The 12,431-nt window shown below is 38.8% G+C and overlaps 1 protein-coding gene across 1 annotated transcript in view; it reads left to right on the plus strand.

The window, feature by feature from the left end:
- The window catches only part of Oseg2 (intraflagellar transport protein Oseg2), a 120,789-nt gene that overhangs the window by 56,526 nt on the left and 51,832 nt on the right, over positions 1-12,431 (plus strand). Inside the window, exon 14 of the mRNA XM_045765703.2 lies at positions 8,308-8,482. Coding sequence (XP_045621659.1) covers positions 8,308-8,482 — 175 coding nt within the window. The remainder of the gene's footprint in view (positions 1-8,307; positions 8,483-12,431) is intronic.

Consider the following 12,431-nt stretch of genomic DNA (forward strand, 5'->3'; position numbering starts at 1 on the left):
TAAGTCGGGCATGGAAGGATATCAACAAGATCAAAGGGAAAAATGCTGCAGAGATCTCGTACCCTAATCCTCTGCACAGAGCAAATGAGCTTGTTGGTGCTTGGGCCACGACTTCCAGCTTTGACAGTCTTCCTCTACCCTCGCAGAATGAATTAAATGATAGATATACTGATAGGGCAAGGCTCCTTGACTTCATGCTTCATCAAGAGGATGACTGTGACATGCTTTTACTGAATACAAACTAGATTCTGCTCTACATAAAGGCAAAGCTACATCACCCGGGGAGGATGGAGTTACTGACGGCATACTGCATATGCTTCTGCTAGTTCCAGGGAATACCTTTCTTCAATTGTATAATATGAGCTATGTAACTGGGGAGCTTCCTAAGTCATGGACCAACAGTGTTATTATTCCCATTCCTAAACCTCACCAGCCGAGTGCTTTTCGCCCAATCTCCCTCACTAGTTGTCTCTATAAGTGTCTTGAGAGGATGGTTCTCAACCGTCTCCTTTACAAAATTATTAATATGTTGTCTCCCCAGATATATGGCTTTATGCATGGAAAGAGTGTACATCACTGTATTACCACATTCCTCACCCTGCATACTGATAGGTCATACACCACTTTCCTAGATCTTAAGTCAGCCTTTGACATTGCTAACCCACACGTCATTCTGAGAGAACTTGCTAAAATAAATGTTGGAGGATGGCTTCTACGGTGGATAAGAGGCTATCTATCCAACAGGAAGTCATCTGTACTGTTCCATGGGCATAGGAGTGTAACGAGATTTTTTGAACTTGGCACTCCACAGGGAGGTGTCCTCAGTCCTACTCTGTTCAATGTGTTAATCAGTGCACTTTTAAACTTTGTAACTAGAAGGTCCAGCGAACACATCATTAGCTATGTGGATGATATACTGATCCACACCAATGGGTATACCAACACCCAAAATGTTCTGAACTCTGTATTGTCCACATGTCAGGAACTATGCTTAGTCAGGAACTATGCTTAGTCATCTCAGTAGAGAAAACAAAGATCCTGAACCGACACCCACCCAGACGGGGTGCGGCCGATCGCAAAATGCAGTTGGATGATGGCTCTCTGCTCGACTAGTTACCAGATACAAATACCTTGGTCTTGAGGTTCTACTGTACCGCAATGTTTAGCCAGACTGGGTCGCCAATGTAGAGAGAGGCTCCGTGCTCTCAAGGCTGTGGCAGGCTGTGGCAGGCAAACACAACTGTACTGTACAGTGTTATATATTTATTTCAATTTGAACAATTTTTAACATTAAAGGATACCTGGTTGATGGGGTTCTGGGAGTTCTTCTACTCCCCAAGCCCGGCCCGAGGCCAGGCTTGACTTGTGAGAGTTTGGTCCACTAGGCTGTTGCTTGGAGCGGCCCGCAGGCCCACATACCCACCACAGCCCGGTTGGTCCGGCACTCCTTGGAGGAATAAATCTAGTTTCCTCTTGAAAATGTCCCCGGTTGTTCCGGCAATATTTCTTATGCTTGCTGGGAGGACGTTGAACAACCGCGGACCTCTGATGTTTATACAGTGTTCTCTGATTGTGCCTATGGCACCTCTGCTCTTCACTGGTTCTATTCTACATTTTCTTCCATATCGTTCACTCCAGTACGTTGTTATTTTACTGTGTAGATTTGGTACTTGGCCCTCCAGTATCTTCCAGGTGTATATTATTTGATATCTCTCTCGTCTTCTTTCTAGTGAGTACATTTGGAGGGCTATGAGACGATCCCAATAATTTAGGTGCTTTATTGCGTCTATGCGTGCCGTATATGTTCTCTGTATTCCCTCTATTTCAGCAATCTCTCCTGCTCTGAAGGGGGAAGTTAGTACTGAGCAGTACTCAAGACGGGACAACACAAGTGACTTGAAGAGTACAACCATTGTGATGGGATCCCTGGATTTGAAAGTTCTCGTAATCTATCCTATCATTTTTCTGGCTGTCGCAATATTTGCTTGGTTATGCTCCTTAAACGTTAGGTCGTCAGACATTATTATTCCCAAATCCTTTACATGCTGTTTTCCTACTATGGGTACATTGGATTGTGTTTTGTACTCTGTATTATGTTTAAGGTCCTCATTTTTACCGTACCTGAGTACCTGGAATTTATCACTGTTAAACATCATGTTATTTTCTGATGCCCAGTCGAAAACTTTATTAATATCAGCTTGAAGTTTTTCAATATCCTCAGCCGAGGTAATTTTCATACTGATTTTTGTGTCAAATCCTTTAATTAAATCCTTTAAAAAGGATAAATCCTTTAATTGGTTGAAATTGGTTTTAACATTCGAAATCTAATTTGTTGATGTTAAATAATATAATATGTTGATGTTGATAATATAAGGTTCAAATTTATTAAGATACATACTTTAAAAACTATTTCTATTTGATACCAACAGTATCACGTTAAGAGAAGCGTCTCGCCTTGCTAACCCAAGTATAAAATATATAAAGAAACGGTGCAACTGTACTGGTATCTGCAGTACAAATTTATGTCCCTATTTAAAAAAAAAAATAAACTGAACCAATCACTGCCACTCCTCACACCAATGCAACAATAAGGAGAGTGATAACAGTGCTTCACATTCGACAATGTTAAATTATTTAACAAATGACGAGATAATGAACATTGGAACAAATGTACAGCTCTCTGACCTTCATATAAAATCTGCATGTGACCTCATCAAACAAACTGTGCCAAGCCTAGAAGGCCTTCATGACCCAGCGTGGTAGGGGGACCTCTCCTGGCCAGTTACAATTGGTGAATTTATTCAAATTATCCAAGTTGATGGTTGTCACTGGGCCACCGTTTCCAACATTGGAGTAACTGGACAAATTAACATATACGACACCAGGCATAAATTACCATCCAAATCTACTGAAGTTATCTTGTATGCTCTTGCTAATTGCCAGGATGATAAGCTGATATGCAATATAATGAATGTCAGCAGACACAAGGACTCAAGTATGAGTGGGGTATATGCTGTGGCGTTTGCTGCATCACTTGCAAGTGGTGTAGATCCGGTGAACCTCGTATGATATGCAGAATGAGACAACATCTTCAAGAGAACTTTAAAGGAAAGTGTCTCATCTCATTCCCTGCAGCTCAGACACTGAGAAGAAAACGAATCATCCGGTCATGCTCGATGGAAGTGTACTGCATTTGCAGAAAGCTAAATGATTTGAAGCTGATGGTATGCTGTGAACGTTGCAATATTTGGCACCATGGATCATGTGTAGGTGTTACAGAATGTAATGATGATTCGTGGATTTGTTTCTTGTGCGCTAGCAAGTTGTAAATTATAATTTAAAATACTTAATTAATACATTATTATTATTGTTATTATTATTATTATTATTATTATAACCTTACCAAATGCTTTGCTGAATCAAATAATGTTATTACTTTCAATGTGTTACAATAGCATAATTAAGTGCTGCAACTATCAGGTCTTTTATATAGTCGGTATTTGTTATATTCTGTACTCTTTTAATGTTATTTAAATTTCAAATAGAAATAGTTTTTAAAGTATGTATCTTAATAAATTTGAACCTTATATTATTTAACATCAACAAATTAGATTTCGAATATTAAAACCAATTTCAACCAATTAAAGGATTTATCCTTTAATGCTAAAAATTGTTCAAACTGAAATAAATATATAACACTGTACGGTACAGTTGTGTTTAATTATGTTTTGCGATTCCTTTGGAAAAGGTATTTGTGCACCAAGTACTACTAGGTCATTATGAGATATGCTGAATGTTGTCAATATACCATCTGAATACGCCTCACTTTGCGTTAATCATTGAACGTCCTAATGATTAAGGTCCCCAAAAGGACTTAATCAGACCTCAGTGGATATTTTTACTCTCCCTCTCTCTCTCTCTCTCTCTCTCTCTCAGAGCATCCCTTTGTGTTGTATGTGGGTGCTGAAGTTCAGTCTCTTGTCTATGTACCTAAGCAAACCCAAGAAAACTACTGTGGAAATGTGCAGGACAAACATATCAATTGTGACACTAGCTCTCCACATATAGCATTTGCTTAATTTAGAAACTGTACTTGTGGTCGATCTCGAACACATGTTGTTGATGTGACGATGTGTTATGAATTATGTGGCTAGCTCCTCAAGATTGTAACTTGCTTAGATAAATAAATTGTGTGTTCAGTCCCTGAACCCATTATGTGATAAATTAACTAAACTAAAAACTATAGTATGGCGACGAAACCTGAACTGCATAATGTAAATAGGGATTAACCAGAAAAAGATATAGGTGAAGAATAACACCAGGTAACTGTAAAGCTGCCGCCCAGTTGGGTGGGTGTGGAGCACATGACTGTAAAGCTGCCGCCCAGTTGGGTGGGTGAGGAGCTAGACTAGTAACTGTGCGACTCCTCATAGATGTAAAGTGCCTTGTATAGTGACTGTTGTGAGCCTCTTGTTGAATCACTTGTGACACAAAAAATTACTGATGTGTGTATTTGTGTGGGTGATTAAATATGTATGTGTATTTATATATGTATACGTATGTATATGTACATGTATGCATAAGTATGTGTACATTAATAATTTTGTAACTAGCGTCAAAAGATTGTTATTTGCTTAGCTAAACGAACTAGAGGGTTCAGTTCCTGAACCGATTATGTGCCTCTGTAATCCTTTACACCACCGCCCACAGGATGGGTATTATGGGGTGCATAATAAAGAAAGAAAATGAATGGACCGAACCCCACAATTCATTTAGCTAAGCAAGATACAATCTTAATGAGCTAGTTACAAAATTCACTATAAGTCGTCAAATCATAAATGGGTTCGAGATCGACCACAAGTAGTGCATTATATAATTTATCAGTATTGTGCAGCCTGTGATCCCCGCCTGGCTGGATACTGATACCTAGGTAATTTTCATGTGTCCGGACACCGGCGATAAGGTGGTATTATTTATTTAACTTAAGAGATATATATTTTTAAATGTTGTCACATTAACGACTACATCTTCCTTTCTTCTGACATATAGATTTTTAAGATTAATTAAAATATATGGAAACTAATTATACAATTTATTGGCTGGTGTGCAGGGCTTCACACTCTCAGAATAAGCCATCAAGTAACTATCAAAACGCATATATCTTCGTTTTCACTTCAGTTATATTTATGACAAAGGATTTTAAATGTATCCTATATTTCTACCTTTCTGATGACATAAATACTTTCGTTAATTACAATATCTAGATCAAACTAATATTGATTTTCAAAAGGTTGTATATTTTCCATCAATGTGTAAGTTTGTTACAAATGGAGAGCCAAGAAACCTTCTTTAAAATTTGAATATCTTTCCTCACCTAATAAGACCTAATCTCTGAATAAAACGCAAAAAAAAAACTTGATTGTAACCTATCCACCGCTGCCCATTGGATGGGGGAGAGGGGGTTATGTGTAGGATAAACATATCAATTGTGACACTAGCCCTCCATATAAATCAGTTGCTTAAATTATAAACTGTACTTGTGGTCGGTCTCGAGCCCATTGTTGATGTGACAATGTGTATTGACTTTTGTAACTAGCTTATCAAGATTATAACTTGCTTGGCTATATGAATTGTGGGGCTCATTCCCTGAGCCCATTATGTGCCTCTGTAACACTCCACTATCGTCCATAGGATGGGTATATGGAGTGCATAATAAATGAACTAAACTAAGCTCTGCCTTTTTGATAACATATACAATTATTAGCTTTATTTGTGAATCTCAATTAATTAAACAATATATCACAGAGCCTGTAGGGTTCGGTGAGATGAGCGAAGAGACATGGGAGATTTTACATAAGTACAGTACATGGTAGTTTAAGTAGCGAACGCATGTCAACGAATAACGAGTATATATAACAAAACCATTGTCCTATGAAGTCGATTTAACTTCCAAACATATATTTTTTAATTAATGTTAAATGTTTTCTGGCTAGTTATGTTAGATTTTATTAAAAATACGTATTCTACTTGTTAACATTATAATTTAAATTTGTGATAATTTGAGCAGAGAAGTGCGACAACTGGATATGCCAACAAACACTTTCCAAACAACGATATATCTTGGATAAGTCGCTCCACAACATTGCTGCTTGGACCATCGACTTCCTTTGATGCTACTTATTTCATAATGAAATTATATTAGTTTGGAGTAAATATATGTTTTCTCATGTTCTGCATTCAGCACCCACATTATAGTGAGTAAATATACCATATTACTTCATTACTTAAATAATGCTAGGAGGGTTTGAGTAGCTTTGGGTATTTAGTGCACAGAATCTCCAATAGATGGGGCGAGAGTCGCCCCATCTCTCTCACCCGAGAGAGAGTCGAAACTTAATTTAAAATTGATATATCTTTGTTCTCGAACATGATATATTTCATTTGGTGCAATTATAATAATGTTCATATATCGGTCTTTCTGGAGGTATATAAGATTTTAGGCTTTATTAGCGTATCTTTGTTAATTATACAATATATCGGCAAGTGCGTAGGCGTCTGCACTCCATGCCCGACAAGCTACTGAGCGCTACTATAAAAACATATGTATCTTCACTTGAGCTATAAATATGTCTATTGTAATGTATTTAAAATGAAGCTCTTATTTCTATCTTGCTTAAGACTTATAAAACATTTGTGTTTATTAACGAATTTACGTGAAATAAACATTGATCTGAGAGAGAGTTGCTCTGTCGTTCAGTCTGTACGGGGTGGGAGCTCCGTAATTTTTAAAATACAATAATCTTCATTAGAAATTTAAATATGTCTATAGTAAAGTGTTTAAAGTGAAGCTTATATGTCTGTCTTTCTTGAGACATATAAAACATATATGTTTACTAACGAATTCACGTGAAATAAACATTGTTCTGAGAGAGAGTTGCTAGGTCGATCGATCTGTCCGGGGTCGGAGCTCGGCTATTATAAAAGTACACGTATCTTCGGTTTAAATTTAAATATGCCCATGGTAAGGTATTTAGAATGAAGCTTATATTTCTATCTTTCTTGTGACATATAAAACTTTTACGTTTATTAAGGAATCTGCGTGAAATAGGCATGGTTCTGAGATGAATGCTGCGGTTTTCGAGCTTGACGCGCGGCAATGGACGCCATATACACATCCAGTGGGTGTTATTGGACCCCATACCCATTTTATGGGTGGTTGGAGCCCCATACCCTTTCTATGGGTGGTTGGAGCCCCATACCCATCCTGTGGGTTGTAGTGGACGCCATACTCATCCTGTGGGTGGTATTGGACCCCATACCCTTCCTGTGGGTGGATGTGATCCCCATACTCATCCTCTGGGTGGATGTGACCCTCATACCCATCCTGTGGGTGGTATTGCACCCCTTACTCACCTAACAGGTGGTAGTGGACAATATACCGATCCTGTAGTTGGTATAGTAGACACAATACCATCCTGTTTAGAGTAGTTTACCCCATAGACATTCCAATGAACCATCGTTTTCTGTTAGCGTTCCTACAAAACATCCTTTAAAGATTTGTAAAGCACCAACTATGGTATATAATATTGATTGGTGAAGGACTGTTATTCTATGTAATAATTTTTAGTGCTTATTATAATTTACTAAGAACAACTAATATTTCTCAAAACAAAACTACGAACCTTCAATAGGAAGTAGCTGATCTATAATATTCTAAGAGCATGGACAATAGTAGGTAAATTTCACAACCCATGTGGGACCTGAAAAGTACAATTTTCCTTATAATTGAACCAATCACGACTATTCTGCTATCTAGGTTGACGGACGGGTACTGCGAGACGCAAGTTGGTACGTGAGGAAAAGTTTGGGCCTTGGAAAAAAAAGTAACTGGGAATATATCACATATTTACTAATTCATATTCAACATATTGACTTTAAGCATTAAGTCATATATGTGCTGTCTTGTGTGAGAACGGGTTGGCTTTGACACCATTCCTATTCTCTGCTCTATCCTAAATCCTCATCCGTTCCAAGTGTTGTATAGTCATAATGGCTTAGTACTTCCTCCTGATAATTACTGTATTTTATCTGTTTCACTCACATCTAGAAGTATAATTAGTATAGTAATTGGTTGTTCTTCCTAGAGGTTTCTTTCCTACTGATTTCGTCTTGTGCTTGTATCACCTAATACCCTTTTGCAGTTCTCGTCTAGTTTCTCTCATCTTGTTCCCAGTTGTTCTTATCTTGTTTCCAAGTAATCTCATGCAATAATAGAAAGTATGCTAATTATTTTTACTGAAATTCCAGACCCTGCCAATGACAGCTGAGGCAGAAACTATGTGGCGAACACTTGCTCGGTTGACACTGGAGGGGCGTCATCTCTATATAGCTGAACGTTGTTATGCAGCTCTTGGAGATGTCTCAAAGGTCAGATACCTTCAAGGAATTAACCAAATAAGGCAGGAAATTCAAAATACCACAGGTTAGAACTCCTCTTTAGTTTCACTTCGAATAAAAAATTATTCTTGATTAATTGTCTGGGCATCTAATAGAATTACTGTATATGTATCATAAAGTATGTAAAGTGTTTAACTCAACACTGCAAGACAGTTACTGCATGATCAATAATAGTCTTAGACAAGCCTGCATATGAATATTTTGTAATACACAAACATTAAACACTCAGTAAACGTGCAATCCATATTTATGCTTTATATCCAATAGTTTCAAAAAATTTCAATACAGTACTGTAATTCTAAACTAATACACAGTGTATTTCATGCAATTCTTTTATTATTAGTGTTTGATTAACATTCTACATTACCTGGAAATAATAAATTTCACCACTGAATCATTGAATTTAGAAGTGTTAAGTAAATGACATGGATTCATGGATACCGAGGTTCCAGTAGTAGAGTTGGGTTAATTCTCTACTCAAAATCAAGAACTCCAAGTTCAAATTACAGGTGGGAGAGAAATGTTTAGGCACATCTAATCTAATGCCTAACATCTCCTCCTAACATCTAATGCACCTGTTCACCTAGCAGTAAATAGGTACCCAGGAATTAAGCAACTTTTTGTGGGGGTGTCAGTAATTCGACCTTGGGAAGGACCTCGATATAAATCTAACATGTATATGTACACTGTTTGCCTGTCCCCAAACACCATTCATTGCTGAAAACAAGGAATATAGTAATCTTCAAAGTCAAGAAAGGCATAACCATCTCTTGCTTGCATAACATTTCATTAAATATCTCGCCAACTGGTTTATTGAGGAAGCCCTGTCGGCTTCCTGAAGCTATCATACACTGATCAGTGCCATATTACTAGGTGCCATTAGTTGCGAAATTCTACTGGCTTACTGGGGACCACGAGCCAGAACCTGGCTACCTCAGAGAGGTTCAGGGAGCAATGGCTTATGAACACTTTACACTTAAATTTAATCATAATTGCCACCAACCAGGGAAGGCACCCAGAATGATAGATTAACCAAAACAGAGTACAGTACTACATGAATAAAACAAGACCACAGCCCCAAAATTGCCAAAAGAACTTCCCCAACAAGAAAACAAATAACCAAAATTTCATGAAACTAGGTACACTTATTTGACTTGCCTTCCCCCTCATTTTGGGGGAGAAGGGAGGCATACCAGGTCAGCCAGACTGCCTCACCATCAGTTCTATTCTGGTAGTGCTTACCTGCTTGATACCTGCTTGATGGGGTTCTGGGAGTTCTTCTACTCCCTACTCCTGGAAGTTCATCATTGCAAGAAGAGGTTCTACTACTACTGACTTGTGAGAGCTTGGTCCAACAGGCTGTTGCTTGGAGCAGCCCGCAGGCCCACATATCCACCACAGCCCGGTTGGTCCAACACTCCTTGAAGAAATCTATGTAGTTTTCTCTTGAAGATGTCCATAGTTGTTTCGGCAATATTTCTTATATTAGCAACATCTTGTATAACATCTTATATTACCAACATCCTCCGCTGGGAGGATGTTGAACAACCGTGGGCCTCGGATGTTTATACAGTTTTCTCTAATTGTGCTTATGGCACCCCTGCTTTTACTGGTTCTATTCTGCATTTTCTTCCATATCGTTCACTCCAGTATGTTGTTATTTAACTGTGTATATTTGGGACCTGGCCCTCTAGTATTTTCCACATGTATATTATTTGATTTCTCTCTTGTCTCCTTTCTAGTGAGTACATTTGGAGAGCTTTGAGACGCTCCCAATAATTTAGGTGCTTTATCGCATCTATGTATGCTGTATATGTTCTCTGTACTCCCTCTATTTCAGCAATCTCTCCTGCTCTGAAGGGGAAAGTGAGTACTGAGCAGTACTCAAGGCGGGACAGCATAAGTGATTTGAAGAGTACAACCATTGTGATGGGATCCGTGGATTTGAAAGTTCTCGAAAGTTCTCCCTCCCTCCCTCACTGGGAGGGAGGGAGTTACAGGATTGTTGAGGGAGTTCTCCTTGAGGGAGTTCAAGGCTAGATGCACTAACATTCCTCCTTCAGGTATACTGTTTGTGGTGTTATTACCCTATATATGCATATTATATATAAGTATCTACATGTTTTGTTCACCATAACTGTTCAACTAAGCTGGTATAGTGCAGAAAGGGCATAGTGGCCACCCTAACCCAGCATGACAAGACATGCAGATGTCGCCATCTCCCTAACCAAAATGGCTTCTTCCAACACTCCTTTTGGTGTTATTAGACTATATATACACATTACGTATAAGTATTTACATTTGTGTTCACCATAACGAACCACTAAGTAGGTATACTGAGTCAAAAGGCAGCAAGGTGTGGCCAGCACACCAAGCAGCCCGCCACTGGCTGCCACTCCCTCCCTCCCTCATCTCACTCCTGGTTGATACCTGGTTGATGGGGTTCTGGGAGTTGTTCTTCTCCCCAAGCCCAGCCCGAGGCTAGGCTTGACTTGAGAGTTTGGTCCACTAGGCTGTTGTTTGGAGCGGCCCGCAGGCCCACATACCCACCACAGCCCGGTTGGTCCGGCACTCCTTGGAGGAATAAATCTAGTTTCACCAACATTCTCCTCCCACCATATTTTTTTGCTTTTATTCACTATATACAGATGTTCTTTATAAGTATCTGCATGTTTTGTTCACTATAGCAAACCACTAAGCTGGTATAGTGAGTCCAAACAGTAAAAGGTGGTTACACAGTCAGCAGACAATGCTACCTCCCTCTCCACCAAGATTACTCCTCCCACTACAGTGCTAATTATCACAACAATCCTGCTATTATCAGAATCCTGGTCATTTTTATCACAGTCAGGGGTCTTCTGTAATACTATCATTGCTAAATTATAGCATGTACATACATATTTTGACATTTTTAGGAGATGCTGTGGTCACAAGCTGAACAGCAGTGCTGTGAGCTCATGCTGTGTGCGCCAGCCTTGGTGGTTCACTCAGTATTGAGGCCCTCACACACCCGGGAATGTTGCCCACGATTTAACAAAAATGGGGTCTGTTTACAAGAGCCCTGATGAAGGTGAGGTGAACCCTGTGTATCCGCGGGCCGTTTAAATCTTGCTTAGTACTCCAACACGTCATATGACGTAATGCGCACTTTTGGGTATGTTACTTAACACGTCATATGACGTGTTGCGCAATTTAAGGGTTAATGCCTCCAGTCTCTCCTTGTAACTCTTGTTTTTCAGTTCCGGAAGCCATTTTGTAGCATATCGTTGCACCTTTTCCAGTTTATTTTTGCGTCTTGAGATTAGGGAACCATACAACTGCTGCATATTCCAATTTTGGTCTCAAAAAAGCAGTGAATAGTTTCTTTAGTATTCCTCCATCAATATAATTAAAAGCAAGTCTGAAGTTGGAAAGCAACGCATACTCCCCTCTCGCAATTTTCTTTCTGTTCCTCTGATGACAGCTTATTATCCAAAACTACCCCTAGGTCTCATTATTTATTAGAGCTCTGTAATTCCTTTCCACATAATTTGTAAGTTGTGTGTGGTTTATTGTCTCTGATTCCACTTTCCATAACATGGCATTTATTCACATTGAATTCCATTTGCCACTTATCATTCCAAGCCCTTATTTTATCTAGATCAATTTGAAGGGCATTACAGTTGTCTGCATCTCCTACCTTCCTCAGGTTTTTTTGTGTGTGGGTGAGAGGGAAAATGAGTGTGCCTGTGTTAGGGACACGTGTGGGTGGATGGGAGTGAGTTACATCATTTTTATATGAAAAGTATTTTGGGGCATGAGAATTACTCAAAATATTAGACATTTAACAACTTTGGATTTGGCAAACATTATGATTTAGGGCATAGGGTATAGCCCCTTATAGGTTGTTTAATTGAATTGATGCTATACTCAGAAATAGTAATAAATATAACCGTTGGTAGTTCAAAATTTATTCATATATATGTTGCATTATA

Source organism: Procambarus clarkii, chromosome 17 (genome assembly GCF_040958095.1).
Source record: "Procambarus clarkii isolate CNS0578487 chromosome 17, FALCON_Pclarkii_2.0, whole genome shotgun sequence".
NCBI lineage: Eukaryota > Metazoa > Arthropoda > Malacostraca > Decapoda > Cambaridae > Procambarus > Procambarus clarkii.